We start from the raw sequence: 21274 nt of genomic DNA on the forward strand, positions 1-21274 counted from the left end.
TTACAGGAATTAAAACCATAAATACAACAATTCAGACCAATATGATAAAAATACTAGAACTCCTGATCTTTATTTTAAAAAAAACTTCCTTATTTTACATCTTATTTGACTATTAGAATTTTATTATCAATCTGTTAATCTTGTCATTTTTCTAAAGTGTTTACACTGAATTATCACTTTATTAAAGGGGCCATGTTGTTTTTAATCTATTTTTGCATCAAGCCAAGATCTACAGCCCCATAATAGAAATGAGTCTCCATGGAAACGTCCAAGTGTGGGCCGAGTGCTGCCGTTGTCACCAGCAGCTTTATTCCCCTCCGGCCCGGCCTGGTTCACTGGTCCCTGGGGTCCTAGCCTGCGTGAGGACCACATGCTCGGGGGCTCCGTCCAGCTCAGAACGTTCCGAAATTCCAAATTCCAGCGCGAGTGTGTGGTGAGCGTCGCTGCAGCGTGCTTCATCCATCACTGACAGCCCTGCACAACCTGATAGCCAGACGGGAGCAGCCAATGCAAACAGCAGCGGAGCTGATTGCGCCGGTATGAAGGCAGCTTTGAGGAACCCCCCCCCCCAGATCCTGTCCAGCTCCACGCTCCGCAGCCCTGCCTCCCATCACCACGGTGAAAATCTGGGGTCTTTGGTCTTGTTGTCCTGGCTGTGAGGCCACATCTCCGCTGACCTCCAGGGTCATATTTCCCTGTTGCTCCTAGATCCTGATCTCCGCCACAGCCTTGGAGCCCCCGCCACTGTGAGCCAGGACCTCCAGGAGCTTCTGCAGCATCAGCGGGGTCATGGCCTCCATCAGCACCTCTGCTGGTCCCACGGCCTTCACAGCCCCTCTGTGCTCTCTTTCTTTTCTCCTCTTTCTAGATCCTAATTATTTCTTCATTCATTTGAAACTGGAAGTTATAAACATTTACTTTTCCAAGGAAATGTGGAATATTCTGTCAATAAGACCCAGTCTTCCTGAAGCAGATTTGTGTCGTCCCGTTCTGGAATGTTCTGCTCCTCAAGCACCAGTCAGAGGCTCTTACATTTTTGTGGGAATGAGCAAAAATCCTGGTTTTAGCGGGACTGGACGCTGCTTGTGAGCGCCTCCATGTCAACAATGGAACCATGGATCAGAACCTCCAGGACCAGCAGCAAGGGGAAGAAAAATGTTGGACGCTGGACAAATACTGAATCTTCTAAGCTTAAATCTAGAAGCTACAACAGCAGCACAACCACCAGGTAATTAACTGTTTAATGGGTCTTGGCTACTGGGAACCAGTTAAACCAAAATAATTATTCAGCTCATTGTATTAAATGTGAAAAGATGCATTGAAATAAACCACAAACAAGAATAAATGCGTTTACAGAAAATCCCTGAACCAAAACAAAAGGTTTCAGCTTCAAATTCTTTCATTATTGGTCCAATGAACCAGCCATTTTAGCCCTAATTTGGATCCAAATGTTTTATCCAAGATCCAACAAGATGACGTCGAGTCGCTCTGAATGGTGCTCACCACAAGATGGCGCCCTCCCCCGACCACGTGAGTCCAGGACAGGACAGAGATGGATGGGGGGGGGGGGACCCAAGCTTCCAGAGGAGGCCTCTAAACACTCATTACATGCAGATATATAAATAAACAAAGGTCTCTGTCGCTCTAATGTTATGTCTTTGCGTGTGTGTGTGTGTGTGTGTGTGTGTGTGTGTGTGTGTGTGTGTGAGAGAGAGAGAGAGAGAGAGAGAGAGGAGAGAGAGAGAGAGAGAGGGGGGGGGGGGAGGTAGGGGTAGAGGGAGAGAGAGGGAGGGGGGCGGGATAGAGGCACAAGTGGTTTTCCTTTCACTTTTCCTCCCCGTGTTAAAGCTGCAGGTTCATCCCTCCCGACCTGTCCTGCTGCTCAGGATGTCCACACAGGACACTTGTCCTGGACCATGATGGGCTGTAGATAAATGAGAGACGTGGAGGGATGGATGGACCGAGGTGACATTTCCAGTGATCCACCCAGCTTTCCCAGATCTACCTTATTCCCTAAATCTCAGATGGACTCCAGGAAGTTCAGGATCCTCTTTTACTGACGGGCCTCCTCCAGGAACCCTGGAAAGATGAAGGAGAAATGCAAGAACGCCGCCAAGACGCGACGAGAGAAGGAGAACGGAGAGTTTTACGAGCTGGCCAAGCTGCTGCCGCTGCCGGCCGCCATCACCTCCCAGCTGGACAAGGCCTCCATCATCCGGCTGACCAGCAGCTACCTGAAGATGAGGACCTTCTTCCCCGACGGTAGGCACACACACACACACACACACACACACACACACACACACACACACACACACACACACACACACACACACACACACAGAAATATAATAGTTAAATTCCCACCAAACGATATTCTGTCATTTCAGTATTAAAGTCTATTACAACAAAATAATTAAATTAAAAGGAAATCATAAATTAAGGATTCGCGCAGCTTATTAAAACATGGTTTAACTTCAAGGTTAAACATTTTAGAAGACAGCAGCAGAATGTTAAAATAACAGTAAATCGATTCACTGGAATCGATTATCCGCCTCCTTAAATAATGAAAATAAATCTTTTAGATGCAGATAAAAAAAGAATAATTAATATGAGTGCGCCAAAAGATTTAAAATAGATCCAGACTCCTTTCAATGTACCGGTTGAAGCAAACATTTTCCATATTTTTTCTGTATCACTGAATAATAATTTCCAGGATCAGCACCTAAAATATCTCCATTATTCCTTTGAATAATAAGACAACAATCTCGACCATATTAATAATATCAGTAATTATGATCAAATAATAACTGTTTCGTTAACATAAACGATTCATTTCTTAAAGCAAATGAGGATGAAAATGACTTTTTAAACTTCCACGCACACGGAAGTGCTCACTTAAGAATCTAGTGATCCCGTCTTAGAATGAACCTTCCGGGATCCAGCGGACCCGCCTGTCTACTTAATGTTCTTCTGGAATAATTATAATATTAACTGAAATATTAAATAATTAAACCAACACATTAAAATCGATTTACTGTGATTAAACCGTCGATGTCCTTCTATTATTAATATTATTATTAGCTGTAGTAATAATATGAGGCTTCTAATCCATTTTCTAGAAAAATAACAGGATAAAACTGCCCTTTCGTTTTCCATTTAAAACGTATTTTTAATGTTCAAATTTAATTGAAAATCACTTAAATTTTGTTCGTGAGATGAAAATCAGATAATTTTCCGATCTAATGTTGCAGTTGTTGAAAGTCATTTGAGGGAAATTTAGGAAGAAAAATGTCCCAAAAATACTGAAAGTGGAAGATGTTTATTTCCAAATACTAATAACACAATTTAAAAAAGATATCTCTTGGTCATTTTACTGTCCCAAATGATGGGAAAAAATAGTCACGTTTAAAGCAGCTCATATTCAAATCAAACAAAATATTAATAATTAAAAAAATATTATACCCAGAGTTGACTCTTTTGATTAAGACCGCAAATAGGCTCAAATGCTATTTGTTAAATGAAAATGAGGTCAACACTCAGAACCGGCAACAAGAAGACCCCGCACGGGCCGATGAGAGCCCGCACGGGCCGATGAGACCCCGCACGGGCCGATGAGAGTCCGCACGGGCCGATGAGACTCCGCACGGGCCGATGAGAGCCCGCACGGGCCGATGAGACTCCGCACGGGCCGATGAGACCCCGCACGGGCCGATGAGAGCCCGCACGGGCCGATGAGACCCCGCACGGGCCGATGAGAACCCGCAGAGACCGACGCCGAGAGCCTGCAGTAGCCACAGACCACCAAAGGCATCAGGCTCAAAGTTTCCTGATGAACATCAACAACATCTTTGTCTGAAGAAAGCTTTTTTTTTCTCTTTTTTTTTTTTTTACACAAAACATAATCTAATTCTTTATTAACTCCGTTAATATCCGCAGCTCCTTCAGGCCTCTCTCACAACCAACACACGGTATAATAACACCAGACTCCTGTCTGAAGATTATTTCTAGTGTAACTAAAGTTGAAATGACAGTAATAATTATGTAATATGATGTGTTGCAGTGGCTGACAGCGACAGATATTACAGGTCAACTTTATTATAGCTCATCAAAACTCTCAACATGTATAAGTAATGAGCATGTTTCATCTAATAGCACCTTTTTAAATATGTGATCTGAGCCTGACGTTGGAGAATTTGAAGATGATTATGTCTGATTTGAGAGGCCACCTTGTGGGTGACACTCTTTGTGCATCCTCCTGTTTCTGTGTGGAGGTCTGGGTGATGGATGGGGCCACTCGACCGGCTACAGTCCCCTGGACAACATGAGCAGAGAGCTGGGCTCCCACCTTCTACAGGTCAGTCCTGCTGGACTTGGTTTGTGATTCACAGGTTACTACCCTTTACTAGCTGTAAACGTCCTCCTCGGGTCCTAAATTAAGAAATTCCTTCTTTGACCACGACGCAGCAGCTAATTACCGCGGACTGGTTTGAGTCCGCCGACCCTCCCAACATCCCGACCGTGACCTGCGGAACGATCCCGTTCCTCCATAAACGTTTTTGAAGAAAAATAATTAATTAGCATGAAATTCCAAACAGGAAGTGAGTGCCGTAAAGATGCTGCGACTCCTGCTGGAGGGCGGAAGAGTTAATAAAGAGTTAATTAATGAATCATGTGACCTGTCTAAAGGGCCACGTTGGTCTTTCAGACGCTGGACGGCTTCGTCTTTGTTGTGGCGTCTGACGGTAAAATCATGTACATCTCGGAGACGGCGTCCGTCCACCTCGGCCTGTCGCAGGTAGGACTGAGGATCAGCTGTTGCCGCGGCGATGTGAGGCTGCGGCATTAAAGCGTTTTCCTATTCCTCAGGTGGAGCTGACGGGAAACAGCATCTTTGAGTACATCCACCCATCGGACCACGACGAGATGACGGCAGTCCTGAGTCTGTGCCAGCCGGCGCAGCACCATGTGACCCAAGGTGATGTTAGGCCACCATTTTAGTCGCTGTCGCGTAAATACGCTAACGTTATCTTTGATATCTCATCTCACGTCATCATATTGCATGTGTGTGACAGAGTACGAAGCAGAGCGCTCCTTCTTCCTGAGGATGAAGTGTGTTCTGGCTAAACGAAACGCAGGACTGACGTGTGGTGGCTATAAGGTCGGTGGCATCTACCCAGGCCCCTCTCAGGATATTGTCTCTCCTAAAATGTGGAACACCTGAGGACGTGCTGCTCCCTGTGCAGGTCATCCACTGCAGCGGCTACCTGAAGGTGCGCCAGTGCACGCTGGATCTGGCGCTGTACGAGTCCTGTTACCAGACCGTGGGTCTGGTGGCGGTGGGCCACTCCCTGCCCCCTAGCGGCGTCACTGAGATCAAGCTCTTTAGTAACATGTTCATGTTCCGGGCCAGTCTGGACTTCAAGCTCATCTTCTTGGACACTAGGTCAGATGTGCTGCAGCTGGATGGATGGAACGTATAGCTTTCATGTATGTAGACATCCTTACTCACCACCACGTGCGCTCTCTCTTCTGCCAGAGTGGCAGAGCTCACAGGCTTCGAGCCCCAGGACTTGATAGAGAAGACGTTGTACCATCATGTTCACGCCTGTGACATCTTTCATCTCCGCTACGCTCATCACCTGTGTAAGTGGCTGACGCGAGTCCGCACACGAGTTTCAGTGTTTCTACCGTAGATGTTTGATGGCAGGTGGGTACAAGCAAGTCTCGAATGTGTCCGTGAAGACCGCAGCCAGGTCCGGGTCCAGTTCTCCAGGCCTCGGCAGGACCTGCGGTTGGGCTGCATCTGTGTGGCAGCTGATGCAGATGTGTCTCTGCTCCCTGCAGTGCTGGTGAAGGGCCAGGTCACCACCAAGTACTACCGCATGCTATCCAAGCACGGAGGATGGGTGTGGGTGCAGAGCTACGCCACCATCGTGCACAACAGTCGCTCCTCCAGACCCCACTGTATTGTGAGCGTGAACTATGTGCTCAGGTGAGTTGGCCCCTCACAATTCTCCATGTAGCGTGGCCCACAGCTGCTCACTGGTCTCCTCTGGATTTGTGCAAAGTGCCGCTGAATGCAAGGAGCTGCAGTTATCAGAAGACCAGAATCGAGCCATGAAACCGGGCCACGGGCTCTCCTCCACTCAGGACCATCCCAGACACTTCAGAGGCAAAGGAGCCAGGATGAAACCTAAACTCAGAGCTGCTCCCTACCCTGAGGTAAGCCTTAGACCTTCAAACGCACTGACCCGCTATGTGCAAAAACCAAAAACCCACCTTCAGCGTCGCTTGTTTACCGCGACCAGCAGGCCGCCGGCCGCAGCCAGTCGGACCAGTTGAGCTGCTCACCTCAGATGGACGTGTGGAAGGAGAGATTTGTGACTCTCAGCGGCGGGCAGAACTGCAGCCCCGGCCCAGAGGCAGGACAGGCTCTGACCCATCAGTACCAGCAGAAGCAGCAGCCAGCACACGCTCAGCTGCCTGACCCGGGTCTGCCTGGGGGACACGTTGGACCGAGCAGCAGCAGCTGCACGCTGTCCAACAAGTACACAGGTGAGCTCCCTGTCTGACGTGGCTTTCAGGATTAAAATGCGGCGACTCTCTTCTCTACCTCTAATTATCGCCCCACAGCTCCGGCGCTGGTAGCTGACTGCAGGTACCCCGACGGGACGTATCGTCACTCTTCCAGCTGTGGGAACCAACATTTTGCAGGTAGCTTAAAGGAAGGAGCCCATGAAAGCTGGAAAAGCTTCCCCAGCAAAGATCCAGGTCTCTGTTCCCATTTCTACACCAGCAAACATGGTCTCCAAGGTGGTGTGGGACCTCAAGGAGACCAGGCCCTGGCCTGCTCTTTGTTTACTGGCCTTGTACTGGGAAAAGAGGAGCGAGGTGGCTTACTGAGCAGTAGGGGCCAACACTTCCCAGTGCAGGTGGTACTGGAGCAGAAGAAAGGGCCACAGTACAAGTACCCAACCGCAGGATATGGACTTCCACCTGACAGCCACCAGAAGCTGGGATCTACTGTGGAGCTGGAGAAAAGATCTGCCCAAGAGGAGCGGGGACTTTTCAGAGGCGTGGGGGTCGGGGTTGAACTGGCAACTCAGTCTCCGTACATGTCGTTCAACTTTCATCAAGTGTTGAGCAAACGCGGCTCTTTTAAAGTCCGCCCGCTGAGCCAAGTCAGGGAGCCGAACAACCGGCAGGACAAAGGATCGGCCTGTTGTGGCTCCGAGAGGCCGTATTCAAAGCCTTCGTGTGAGCGTCTCAGAGAGTTGCCCTCCTACATCGGGACGTCCGTCATCATCACCAACAAGAGGTGACCTACAGGCAGTCCGGACCCAGTAGAAAAGACCAATCTGAGGGTTTCTACACATGCATCCAGTAGCTTGATGCCCCGCAGGGATGAAACGGACTTTCTGTGGAACTCACGTGTATTAGAGAGAAATAACGTGCATGTGTATACTCTTCTATAGCTGCATGGTGCAACACGTATGGAAAAGGATTTTTATATGTCATTTTCACGACTTCAAACGTTCCTCAAGAGATGTTGACGATATTGTATTTAGGGCTATTTATGCTTCGGTTTAACAGCTCACATTACTCGAGAAACATCAAACAATTTAGTCTATTTATTTATTTAACTGAGTGCGAAACATGAACACCCTCAAACGGGGGTGCGATCGGGCTGTTGGGAGCGTCGCCACAGCAGCTCAAACGTTGAGGCGGTTGGTGTGAAGGTGCCGGTTTAGGGGGCCCACGGCCGTGAGGTACCGGTAGTTCTCCCTGCTTTAGTCCACATGGGGCCCAGAAGAGGTGATGCTGGGAGCAGACCACGTTCAAACAGCACAGCCTCAAGAACCTGAGGGGGAACCCTGTGAGGACAGGACCAATAACTGGTGTTGACCCAGCATCGGGGCTGGGAGAGGACTGCTGACTGGTGTAAACATCACATGGTTGGAGTGTCTGAACAGGTTCTGGACTAGTGGCTCTATAATGGTTCCTCTCACCCCCCCTGGACTAAAAGCTAAGCGCTAACTGATGTGAGTCTTCAGGGAGACCCCAGGACATCATTTTGAACATCCCAGAATGGGTCTGGGTGTTCCCAGGTGCCCATTAATATCTCTGGTTCAGCACATGAACATCAACCACACATAATAAACCTTTTCCAAGCTGTTCCTGCTGGTTTTAACGTATTTTCCATCGCCATCCATCCATCCTCTACCGCTTATCTGGGGTCAGGTCGCGGGGGCAGCAGCCTAAGCAGAGAAGCCCAGACTTCCCTCTCCCCAGCTACTTCTTCCAGCTCATCCGGAGGGATCCCCAGGCGTTCCCAGACCAGTCGAGAGACATAGTCTCTCCAACGTGTCCTGGGTCTCCCCGGGGGTCTCCTACCGGAGGGACATGCCCTGAACACCTCACCAGGGAGGCGTCCAGGGGGCATCCTAACTAGATGCGACCGGTAAATCGAGAGCTTGAATTGAGCATTACTGCGGACGCCGCACCGATCCGCCTGTCGACCTCCTGCTCCATTCTTCCCTCACCATCAACCCTCCCAGTATTATTACTGCAAACTGGTACAAAATCCCAGCAGGTCCAGAGCTCATCAGCCAGTTTACCTGCTTGGGGTCTAGTTGTGGTTACTGGTGGTGCGGGGAGACGGAGAACAGATGGACAGACACTTCTGTGAAAGACTCATTTGAAAAACACGTTTGTGCAACATGAAAGGAGAAACATCAGTGAGGGCTGAAGTGTTTATTGATCGAGGTGAACAATGGCTGCCTGTCCCAAACCAGCAGGTCCCAATAACCTTCTCAATATCACATATTATTATTATTATTGACACGACTGAGGGCCACTAACTCGGCTCTAGATTAATCTCTTACAAACTACATTTTAAAAATGGATTTAGTAGAGACGTTTGAACTCAATGCTGCTTGATGACCAGCAGGTTCTTCAGCATATCAAAAGAGTTCCCATCAGGCTCCAGAGAGAGGACACCTTGCTGCTTGTTGAACACCTGGAGGAAGCCGTTGTGGTCCAGACCCACAACCTCCGCCTCCAGCCCGTCCTCGCTCCACAGCCGCACACTGGTCCCACTGGAGGTCCAACACAGGAGACCAGTGTCAGTTCAAGGACCGCATACATCCACCCACCATCCACCCACCCGTCATGCATCCACCCACCCGTCATCCATCATCCATCCACCTATCATCCATCCATCATCCATCCACCCACCCGTCATCCATCCATCCACCCACCCACCATCCACCCGTCATCCATCCATCCACCCACCCACCCCTCATCCATCATCCACCCATCATCCACCCACCCATCATCCATCCACCCACCCACCAATATTTGAATAATGTATTTAAATTAAACTAATTACCAAAGCCCTAGTACACTTTTCCTTCTTTGTCCTACTTCAACTGTGTAAATGATGTGACCACACATTGATACAGGTGTAATACAGGTGTAATACAGGTGTAATACAGGTGTAATACAGGTGTAGCCCCTGTGAGAGACGTCACAGCATGCCGCCAGGTGAGGGCCCCCGTCTGCTAAGCCTACCTGTGGAGCCATCTCTTGTAGTAAGCAGGCAGGACGGCGTCTGCACCTCCTTGCTGGAAGCTGCTGATCAGCGTCTCCAGGCAGCTGACGGTGCGAGCGATGAGCTGGGCACAGCTGAGCGGCTGCAGGCTGCCGTCATGCTCCAGGTTGTGCTGCTGGATGAGGTCATTGATGCACACAGTTGGGTTGCTGTTAGTCACATTGAATCCACACCCTGTGGAGGGGAGATGGAGTTTATTGATTCTAAAGATCTATAAAGACAGAGGGAATATATCAAAGCAGCAATTTTCTGACTCCTTTCATATGAATTAATGAGCTGTTACCTATGAGTAGATGAAATGTTGATCCCATTAGAGTTGAAGTCACCAGTATACCCCCAAGCTTTATCAGATTACTGTAGTAGATGTCGTTGGGCCATTTCACCCTCAGGTCTATGTCCTGAAAAAGATCCAAATGTATTTTAACATCACTAATCAGTTCGTCCTCACTATAATGAGGATTCCCTGTAGGTGGGTCTAACGTATAGCAGTGAACCAGGTTATCTCTCTCTTTATACATCAGCACATACGTCAGGCTGTGGCACCAAAGGACAATACCTCGTATCCAGGAAGTGTTCGGACAGCCTCAACCACTGCAAGAGCAGCTAAATGCTGCAGGAAGGGAATCCTCCTGCCCAGCCTGGAGCTCAGCTCAACCTGGAGCCCCACGGTGAACATGGCACAACCCAGAGGGCTGAGCCAGGCGTTTCTGCCCCGTCCTGCAGGGGCAACAGCAGCAATGGTGGGAAAACACAAATTACACACTACATCCTGGATCACTCAACTATCCATCTCTGTGTGTGTGTGTGTGTGTGTGTGTCCTCCCATTCACCACATATTGAGTGCCAATATGTGGGAGGGGGCTGTTTAGTTTAGACATGGAGGTTAGAATTGGGTCTAGTTTAGGGAGCTGGTCAATGTTTTATGTCTCTGAAAGTCCCCACAGAGATAGGAATGTGCGTGTGTGTGAAGACTAACCTCTGCCCTGAATTTGATGAGCAGCTATTGCTATTAGCCCCACATCCTTTGGTGAGTGCAGAGTCAGCCTGAAAGCAAAAATACAAAATAAAAATCAGGCCGTGAGCAAAACGAGTAAAGCACTGGCAAATGAATTGTCCATTTAAATTGACATTCTTCCAACGACAGCAGGAACGACCTGCAACAGAACCTGGAACCAGACCTCACCCCCTCCGGCTACTGCGAGGCGGGTTGGAAAAGAACCAGGACGGATCTGGTCCACATTGAAAGGAAAGTTTCCGCGTGGATGCGAGAGAAGGCTGGTGTCCTCGGGACAGACGCTGACACTGCAGCAGAGCCGTGTCCTCAGAGCAAACATCTGCCCAGGAACCAGCACAAAAGGAACTTTAGCATGACGACCAAGAACCAAACCCCGGTTTCAGTTAAAGAGCTGATGAAGGTTGATGGACAAGAGAGCTGGAATGTGTGAAGGATTAGAAGAGCCTCCCTGAGATTATCATGCAAAGCTTCTCACCACTAAACCAGCTTAAAGCGACCAGAGAATTCCCACTGAACGATCGCAGACCCGTTTCCTGGGAGGCTCCCTCCCGGGTCTGACACCAACAATCGGATTTGAAAGAGCTGGGACACAACCGACGGAGGAGATTCAAATGATCGATAGTCACAGAGGCGCTGAGAGCACAGGGAGGTTCTACTGAACATCAACGTTCTGGTCCTGACCCGCTACTGGAGGGGTCACATCAAGAGAAGTCATGAGGGTGTGACTGGACTAGCTGGAGCACACGGCAACATTAATGCACGTTACTCCCGATAGGAAGAAATTTGGGTCAATATATCCGAGAAGAGATCTAAAAGAGAGAAGGCTGGCCTCCGTTTCAGCTAAAATAACACAACTCCAAAAACCGAATGCTTTTATTTGATGAGGTCAGTTAAGATTTAATTTCATTGAAAGCCATTTATCTCCCAGATCGGTCCACCTTAAAAATCCTCTCACTTTTCAGATTAAAATATCTCAGATTAAAAGATTATTTTTGCCATCAATGCTCATTTTTGAAACTGGATTTGCCGTGCATAAGCGTGTTTGCATTGATCATTCTCCCCCATCAAATGGATGATCAATAAGAGAGAACAAGCTAATGTGAAAATGTAATTAATTTAGCTAATCCTGTTTACGGAGGGACAGCAGAAATTATCATTTCAAAATTGCACCGCTGAAAGTGATCAATGTGGGGGGGGGGGACGCAGCGGCGCCGCAGCTGAGGCCGAGGAACGACCTTGTTGGGGTTTGAAGTGGGCCGAGGAGCCTCCACGGCTCTCAGAGTTCACACCTTCATTCATAAGGTTGAACACACACACACACACACACACACGCACGCACACAAATACATACACGCACACACACGGTTTGGTTTTCAGCTTCTGTAAAGGACTGAAAGACAACAATAACTTCTGATGCTCTACTGTAAATGATGTCACCTGGGAATGATGTCACCTAGGAATGATGTCACCTGGGAATGATGTCACCTGCTGATGAGCAGGCCTATAAAAGGTGGAGCGCACGTTTGTAAAACACTGAGCTGACCGTGTGTGAAGCTACTGTATCTGCTTTCATGTTGGCGCACACACACACACACACACACACACACACACACACCACACACACACACACACACACACACACACACACACACACACACACAGCTGCATTATTGGGGAATTCCTCACCATCGGTAGCAGTTGTTACTTCTAACATTTACAAGTATCTGGCAGGTTCCACGAGTCAACAGCCATGATGGCGGCCTGATCCTGGTGCTCTTGACGTGGTTCTAGCATGACTGCGCTCCAGAACTGCACCACATGTTCCCCAGAAGAAGAGCTGGGCCCATTTAGGCGTCTGCTTACAATCTGTTCTAATTACAGCGGGAACACGTGAGGTCAATCGGACCAGTTACATTTTTATGGTGAAACCTGTTGCCACATTTATGAAGAATTGGTTTGGTTTTCTGCGTCTCCATGGAGTCACACGGTGTCACTGTGGACAGTCAGCAGCAGACATCTGCTCACTCCCTGGAGCACCTGAGCCGATTCTCTGCTCAGGCTCAGTTCCAGATAGAGACAATGTCCCAAAGGTGGTGCTCATAGGAGGCTCTTTCAGGGGCAGAGCTGGGGTCATGCCTGGGGTCATGCCTGGGGTCACGTCAGGAGATACTCCAGTGGTCTCTACAACACCAAACATCTGTGTTCAGCCAGCAAGACATCTGAATGTAACCCACAATCGCTGCTTTCTTTGTCAATCTTCTTTGATGGAACAGTAATGTGCAGAAGGAAAACGTGGAGGGAAAGTGGCCTCTGGGGCCTCTCTGTGTGGGCTTCCAGCTCTTACAGGAGAAAGTCAACAAGAAGGTGTTGCTCCAGGCTCGAGGATCAAGTTCAACAGAGCAGGAAAAGGACAATTATGTTCTCTGAAGCAGCTGAGTGGCTTTAAAAATGGAACAGACTCTTATTCTGACCTTTTCACAAATAAACACTTCCAGGCTGTTAACGCTCCCTAAATAAACACCCAGAATCTGGGCTAACATTTGTTATAGTCTGGGTGTGTTGGAAAAATGGCCGATTTCTTCGTTTTATTCCCTTTTTACTCCAATTTTTAATCGACGCATCCTTGATTCAGATGGATATTACGTTGAAAAGAGCCCAGGACAGAACGACAGTATTCAGCTCTCTGTGGCTAATGATGGAGGAACCTCCGACGGTGAGGATGAAGGACATGATGTAGGACACAATGTTGATGGATGGAGCTCCAGACTGTGACACATCAGACTGTGACACAAACCACTATTACTGCTGCTACTGCTGCTGCTGTTACTACTACTACTACTGCTGCTATTACTGTTATTACTACTGCTGCTACTGCTGCTGCTGTTACTACTACTACTGCTGCTATTACTGTTATTACTACTGCTGCTACTGCTGCTGCTACTACTACTGTTGCTGCTGCTGTTATTACTACTACTACTACTGCTGTTATTACTACTGCTGCTGCTGCTGCTACTGCTGTTATTACTACTGCTGCTGCTGCTGTTATTACTGCTGCTGCTACTACTGCTGCTACTACTACTGCTACTGCTGTTATTACTGCTGCTATTACTATTGCTGCTACTACTGCTAATGCTGTTATTACTGCTGCTATTACTACTGCTGCTACTACTATTACTGCTGCTATACTACTGCTGCTACTACTATTACTGCTACTGGTGCTGCTGCTACTACTACTGCTACTGCTGCTACTACTACTGCTGCTACTACTACTGCTACTACTGCTACTGCTGCTGCTGCTGCTACTGGTGCTGCTGCTGCTACTACTACTACTACTATTACTGCTGCTACTACTACTACTGCTGCTACTGCTGCTACTACTACTGCTGCTACTACTGCTACTGCTGCTACTACTACTGGTGCTGCTGCTACTGCTGCTGCTACTGCTGCTGCTACTACTACTACTACTACTACTATTACTGCTACTACTACTACTACTATTACTGCTGCTACTACTGCTACTGCTGATGCTACTACTACTACTGCTGCTACTACTGCTGCTACTACTGCTACTACTACTGCTACTACTACTACTGCTGCTACTACTACTGCTGCTACTACTGCTACTACTGCTACTGCTACTACTACTGCTACTACTGCTACTGCTACTACTACTGCTGCTACTGCTACTACTACTACTACTCCTGACATTTGTAATGCAGTCAACACTCACAGTTTAGTTGGAGCCATGTCCCGTCTGTATTTCTGGAATATTTCACACTACTGCATATTTTCTGGTCCAACAACAATATTAGCTGGATGGATTCAGTGTTCATCTGAACATCAATGGAAACATCATTGGTTACTATTAGTTTTTAAACAATTTTAGAAGCATTTCTAAACCAATTAAGAAAAGACCTTCTTCTCCAGAGGTCAGACGACTGCTTTCTGCCTAGATCCCACGTCAGGGTGAGAAGAAAGTCTAAAGTTGTGGCTGCTCTGAGTCTTTCTCCATCAAACAGGCATTAATACCCTGGACAAACATCATGGAGGCCTCTGAGCCCAGGCTCAAAGCCTGTGCACCACTTCTCATCAGCTCTATTTCAGAAAGCCCCGAGGAGCAGCCCATCCATCTTCATAGTCCTGCTGAACTCTTCAGACCTCCTCCAAAGGCTTTATTTGGTCCTCAGATTATAACAAAGCAGCCGCCTTTGTCCTGTCAAAAACCTCTAATAAGTGAATTCCCTACGATTCATCATCTGTCCAACTGTTTGCTGATCAGATTATTCATACAGGCAAATGAAATGAGACAAATGCGCCACAACTTCATTAACTTTCTTTAGAATTTCAGGGGCAACGAGCTTCATTCTTCTCCTGAAGGACGGAGATGAAAAAGCTCAACCCTCCGTAGGTTTTGATGATTCAAGTCTCCACTCGTCTAAAGTCAAAAGCAAATGTATCAGTAAGTTTATATGGAGAAGACGGAAGATCTCAGCACTAAAATGCGTCCTTTTAAATGAAAACGTGCGTATTTGGTGAATACACTTGGCGATTCAAATCTTTAAGCACTTTAAGTCTGGCCCCTGATTTTTCCTAAAAGTCTGCAGAAATAATAATAATAGGAATAATAATTAAAAAAGCATTCCTTAATCAAGGCTTGGGCTGGTTGGACATCTGGAACGTCAAACATTAGCAAGGAAATCAAAGTGCATCAACAGGTCCGAGGTGAGCCGGCCCCTCATTCACACAGCTTTGGTGTAACCTTAATGACAACACTGTCTGTTCCAATCAGCTCAGCGCTGCTCCAACATCCATTTTTCAAACTTTATGACAGTTTTAATTGTTGCCACCTGCTGCCTGATCGACCTGCTCAACAGCCACTTTGACTCACATGTGTGGACGCAGACAAAGAAGTCTATTAGGTACAACTTGGCTCTGCTGCTGAGGTCACTTGGGCATTAAATTAGTTCCAGCCCGTCTCCCCTCCCACACACACACACACACACACACACATACACACACTGCTGCATTATTGGGGGAATTCTTATCCTCTTATCCTCATTTCTGGTGTACGACAGAGTTTAAAGGGGGGTAACGAACACAGTTTTTGGCACCACCCATTTGTTTTACAGACAACTGTGGTTTTACAACTAATTAAATAATAAAAAAAGTATCTTGTACTATGACATGAAAACTAAACATTCCAGCCGAGGAGTAAATCGGTCTCACACAACCGGAACTCTGCAGGTTTTCTATCCACATATCAGGTTCCAAAATGAAATGCACAGAGAAAAGTGACTCTGGGGGCTGAAACCTAAAATTCACTTCAAATCATGCACTCAAAACGAATCAAACATTGGCAGGAATCATTTTAGCACTTGGTTTTGAAGCCCGCTCATAAGGCAGCCTTTTAAACGTGCGCGCTGCAGCACACACGTGCCCCCCAGGGCAGACAGCAGTCCAGCTTCACGCTACCTTCCTGCACCACAGAAGAAGCAGCCTGCGGCCTTGGTAACCTCCTATTTCTACTGGCACTGATCATATGGTGAGAAGAATATGGTGGAATCAGACCACTGTTTAAAAGGCCGGCGAGCACCTGAGCGCACGTGAGCGTTTAGTAACGAGGTATTACCCCTCCAGCAGGTCCATGGTGGAGGTGGCCACCTCGGCGTACAGCAGGGTGTGGCCCAACACGTCTGTCTTCAGGTTCTTGCTGTACGTCTCCAGACAGAAGTGAGGGAGCTCCTGCGGCTCATCAGCAGCCACCACCAGAGCCAATTGGCCGTCGGGACGCACGCTCCCAGCCTGGAGCTCAGACCCTGACACCATTCTTAGAGAAGCCTTGGAAAAGGTCAGGAGGCCATTCTGATCGACTCGGCTCTTCAACCATTCCAGAAAACTGGCCTTGGCGCCCTGCACAAGGGGAAAACGCCGCTTTAAAATGTGCTGTGCAAAGAAAGGCATCAAAAAAGGAGCAACATTCATAAATGATTCAACTTTACCCAACTTCTGGATGGTTTTGAGGTCAGAAGGACGTGTTTAGATGTTCATCAAGTCTTATATTTGATCATATGTCCTCTCAAAGTTATATTAGGAAGGGAGGGAACACTAGTTTGTATTATTAGTACTCAGAGGAAAATGAAATTTTTAAATATAGAGAACAAATTCCCTTTTTCCTACTGGTGGCTTGATGGTTGTCCAGCTTTTTGGTTGTTTATTTATTTGAGTCCTTTTTCCCTTCAGCTGCATCCACAAAGACCTAAGTGCTTAAAAACCAGCTGCACTATTTTCTGAACTTGGAACATTAATTTTTAAGATGATAACAATGCAGAAACCTCAAGCCAATAACATTATTTATGTATAACCTGCAGACACAGTTTAGCATCAGCTGACCAGCCACGTTGGGTCTAAATGCTAAAATCTTCTATATGGAAAAATGATCTGCCAATTTAACGGTTAGCTGCAGGTAATGTGAAGAGGAGAGCCGAACCAGCCGACACAAGCTCAAGCACACAGCTACAAAACAGTCTGGAAACAATTGAGCAGCCTCTAATTTTAATCAACCTGCTACATGACTTTGAGAACATGGCTGTGGCAGCGGGGACAAAGGTCAAACATTTGTCCAAACAGAGACCAAAGAAAACAAAAAGCAATCTGGGCAAGGCTGCTACGGGAGCCCAGACTCTGTAAAAATAAAATAAAACAGCCAACTTTAGACACCAGGCAACTGTCTGAGTGCTGACATGAGGGAATTCAGGTTTTAAAGAATGATCGTTCATGTTTTAGCTTCTTAAATCGGCGCTCTGGCGCCCCCTACAGGCCTGTTCCGAGCACCTGCTCACGCATTCATTTGAACTTCTTTTTTTACTTTTAACACTCAGAGATAAATGCTCGTGTGTCTCAAACTGGGAAAAGGCATGAAGACATATGCCTGCACAGCATATAAATCTATAATGAAGATAATCACCCTGTCTAACCAAACAACAATCCGGTGACTGTAAAGTGACCCTGAAGCCCGATGAGAAGTTCTAACCTCACCTGATCGGTGGCCAGGAGGTGCACCGGGCTGAGAGGTGGGACCGCGGTTTTCTTGCAGCTGATGTCCAGAGAAGTGAGGATCTCTGTTAACACTTCATATCGCAAAGCGTTGCTGACCTTCAGCTTATTAAAACCTTCTGATGCCAACTGCTGGGAATCTGGGGAAATCTCCAGGTGGACCTTCGGAGAAGGAGCAAAGAGCATTTGAAATATTGAGTTTGACAACAAAAATCTCAAAACGTCCTTACAATTATTGTATTTTATGGTCAATTGCATTATTAATAAATAAATATAGATTTCTGCTAATAGACATAGACCACACTTATGCATCTTTAAAGGACAATAAACATTTACTAAACGGACATTTAATTGTTTTCCAAATCTGAGATTTAATAACAGTACAAGATGTCGGTTTGGTGTATACGGGGGTGTCTGACGTCCTGTTATGCTGTTATATTCTCGTCTCTTGAATAAACACGTGTCTTTACCTGACAGAGGACGGCCTCTCCACCATCCTCTTCGTGGGTAACCCTGACGATAACCATATCTCTCTGATGGAGGACGTCTGATTTAAGCTCCCCCCACAGCTCCACTTCACCTCCTCCCTGAATATCTCTCACGTAGACTTTATCACTCGCCAACAGATGAAGTTCCAGCTCCACGCTGTCCTCCCTGGTAAACGCTAGCGTGCGGATCTGCTTTTGTGGCCTCTGCCGGCCCTCCAGACAGATGCCCGCGGGACAGAGGCTGGAAGCTAATCCCAGGACCCTGCCACCCTTGCTGAGGTAGGTGAGGAAGCAGGCCTGAAGCTGGGGTGTCAAGGGTTCCTCCTCTGCCAGGACCAAGAGCCTGGTGTTTTCCGCCCAGGGATCAGTGAGCACCTGCTGGGGGAGGAGGTGGTATATAATATTGTTCTCCATGTTTATACACTCTGACAAAAGTCGGGACACTGTCTGAAAGCGTTCCTGGGAGCCAGCAGTGTACACCAACACGTTTGGTGGTTTACGGCTGTGGTCGAACAACCCTCCCACATTGTGGTCCGCCTCGGTCTCACCCACACTGTTCACTTCTGAGTTATCGTCGGGAAGGTCAGGAATGTTTTCAACGGACGCGTATTTGACAGAGAGAATGGTGCTGTTCTCCAGCTCTAAGCATTCGTGGCAGCTGGAGAGATGGAGATGGTGTCCATGGCCCTCCATGTGGTGATGAGTCCCCAAGGAACGGTCCTCTGTGTCACTGACTGGTCCTGGCAGATCCTGGCAGCTACAGACCGGTGCAGACCCCCGCCTCCTGTTGGCCTCTTGGCCAAGAAAGCGGCCTTTATGACACAGAGGGAGCCGGTGATCAGCTGCCAAGGAAGCAGGCAAAGGCTCAGCAGCACAGGGCCCAGCCAGAGGTCCACACGGCCATTCGGACGTCTTTGAGGCTGGCTGACTTTGCTTTTCCAGCACCGCACTGGGAGAGGGCTCCAGGAGACGCACCGCTACCAACAGAAAGGACAAAGCCTGAATACAAACTATGGACTTTTCTTTTTTAAACAGCAAACAAGAGTAAACAATTAAATACACCGAATAATGGGGAGAAATACTCAAGGCCATTGTTGGTTTTTGGTTTGTAGGGAACTTTCCCTCCAAAATAAACCTCAATATCCAAATGCCATTTTTGGAGGCTCACGTTATAAAAAGGAAGCAAGAGGCGGAAATTCCGAGTTACAAGGAAAATTCTCAAACAAGTAAACTGAAGTTATTCTGTTTGTCTGTGAAGAAATACAGACAAAACTGAGGCTTAACTTAAAGCCCTGTCTGTGTGTGTGTGTGTGTGTGTGTGTGTGTGTGTGTGTGTGGCGAGCTCACTGTGATGGTGAATAAATACACTGAAAGGGCTGAAAGGATCCACCAGACTCCAAATGCAATTCAACAGCTGGAGTGAGACATGAGATCAACACTCTCAGCTAGTTCTGCACATTTGGTCACTTTAGAAATTGTTCAGCTGATCAGAAGATAAACTTGATTAAAAAGAAAAGAATTGTGTGCTGGGAGTGAGATGCAGGCCTTTGACCACTGAAAGTAACGTACGGACTATCTTTGAGGGAACAAGTCCATCGTCCAGATGAAGGCGGTCTTCAATGAAAGCGACACCCAGCAGACTGAAGTTCTCCAGGCTCGTCTGAGCAACCACCCTGAATGGTTGACTGGGACTATAAGCCAGAGGTAGACAGTAGTCAGACCACTTCAGCACCTGTATGAAGCACACACACCAGTTAGATCGAACCTGATTCTCCTTGAGAAATGGTACAGGATTATTCTGTCCTCCAAACTCGCGGATTAGGAAATCTATTCAGAAGCACTAGACCACATACTGCTAGAAAAACACATGTAGTTCTCTATAAAAACTGACTGTACAAAATAACAGAGAAAGAGCTGATTATGATGATAGAATCTGAAATTATTGTATTGGTAGTTTTCTAAATCCTGTACTAGTATTTATTTCTGCATCGATCTGAATCAGCATTCATCTTGAATGGTTTCTTAAATGGAATAAATAAAGCAGTGCGGGGTGCCTACTCTCTTTGCTGTCGCGGGAGAATCACAACCTCCTCTGTGACCTGCAGCTTCAATAATGAAGGAAATCTTTTCAACCTGTGGACAGACCCACGCTGAAGACTCCACCACGGTCCACTGGCTGATGTCAGCACATGCCTGGAGACAAGGGGGGAACTCAGAGGTCAGCGGAAGGTGCCTTATCAATTGGCCATTTGGCAGATGTGTTTTATATGTAGAAATAACTTTGCCCAGCTACTGGCCAATAAACTGCTCGGGCGGGTCACACTTCTGAAACATGGCGGTCTCAGTGACCTGCGCAGAAACGTTTCACAAACTCATGTGCAAATATAAATGTAGCGTCTTTCACCTTAACGCTTGCTTATTTAAATGTTGTGATGATACCTTGATTATCGCTGGTTCTAAAGACTTTACAGAGGAGTTGGGCCCAGGTGCGATACTACCCAGTCACTGACCTGAGGCTCTGTCAGATAGACGGTCTTGTTCCCCAGCTGGAGGAAGACCGTGTCTCCTTCAGAGGGGAGGGGGCTGCACAGGGGGGGCCCAGTCGAGGCTCTTCCAGAGGAACCGGTGCAGAGGCTGCAGCAGAAGCTGAGGCTGCGGCTCTTGAGTTTGCATAGGCTGGTTCGGATCAGCGCCGAATAGCACTTGTGAAAACGCACCCACATGTAAACGTAACACAAGGTTATTAACATTTTTAATTAGCATATGTCAACATGGCCATTATGGATATTTCCCCCCGCACCAGACGTATTAAAAAAAATAATGCCTATGACCAATTCTGTCCTTAGACTTCTAATATTATTAATACTTTTCTCTTTCCGGATCTTCTTCTTCTGCTACGATGTAACAGCGTGTGCAGTAATAGCGCCTTTCTGCCCTCTAGTGGTCACTGTGCAGACTCGTGAAATTGGTGTCAATAATGACACGTTTTACGTCTTTTCTCGTAAATCAGACGGACAGATAGACGTGTTTAGATAGAGAAGGAATCCCACGGCGATGTTTATTCTACAGCCGACAGACCCCCTTAAATTGGGGATTCCTGCT

General features: G+C 47.3%; 2 protein-coding genes across 3 annotated transcripts; one reads left to right on the top strand and one right to left on the bottom strand.

Annotated features, from left to right (window-relative positions):
- The first annotated feature begins 1824 nt into the window (after positions 1-1824).
- LOC130537375 (single-minded homolog 2-like) lies at positions 1825-8180 on the top strand. 2 transcript variants are annotated; one of them, XM_057054165.1, is made up of 11 exons: positions 1825-2262; positions 4275-4357; positions 4709-4798; positions 4870-4978; positions 5076-5161; positions 5247-5446; positions 5540-5646; positions 5848-5995; positions 6072-6225; positions 6312-6558; positions 6637-8180. In XM_057054165.1, the coding sequence occupies exons 1-11, from the start codon at positions 2088-2090 to the stop codon at positions 7323-7325; spliced, it is 2088 nt and encodes a 695-aa protein (XP_056910145.1). In that variant the 5' UTR covers positions 1825-2087; the 3' UTR covers positions 7326-8180. The 2 variants fall into 2 exon arrangements, with proteins under 2 accessions (XP_056910145.1, XP_056910146.1); XM_057054166.1 differs by having other exon boundaries at positions 6315-6558.
- A 562-nt stretch (positions 8181-8742) lies between these two features.
- hlcs (holocarboxylase synthetase (biotin-(proprionyl-CoA-carboxylase (ATP-hydrolysing)) ligase)) lies at positions 8743-21078 on the bottom strand. Its single transcript, XM_057054164.1, has 11 exons — positions 20683-21078; positions 20231-20365; positions 19742-19904; positions 18155-19149; positions 17667-17846; positions 16261-16541; positions 10593-10660; positions 10173-10333; positions 9900-10014; positions 9577-9790; positions 8743-9101 (listed from the first exon to the last, which is right to left on the bottom strand). Exons 1-11 carry the CDS (start codon positions 20920-20922, stop codon positions 8930-8932), a joined length of 2724 nt encoding a protein of 907 aa, XP_056910144.1. The 5' UTR covers positions 20923-21078; the 3' UTR covers positions 8743-8929.
- Between the last annotated feature and the right edge of the window lie 196 nt (positions 21079-21274).

The sequence above is a fragment of the Takifugu flavidus genome, chromosome 14 (assembly GCF_003711565.1).
Source record: "Takifugu flavidus isolate HTHZ2018 chromosome 14, ASM371156v2, whole genome shotgun sequence".
In the NCBI taxonomy this organism is placed as follows: domain Eukaryota; kingdom Metazoa; phylum Chordata; class Actinopteri; order Tetraodontiformes; family Tetraodontidae; genus Takifugu; species Takifugu flavidus.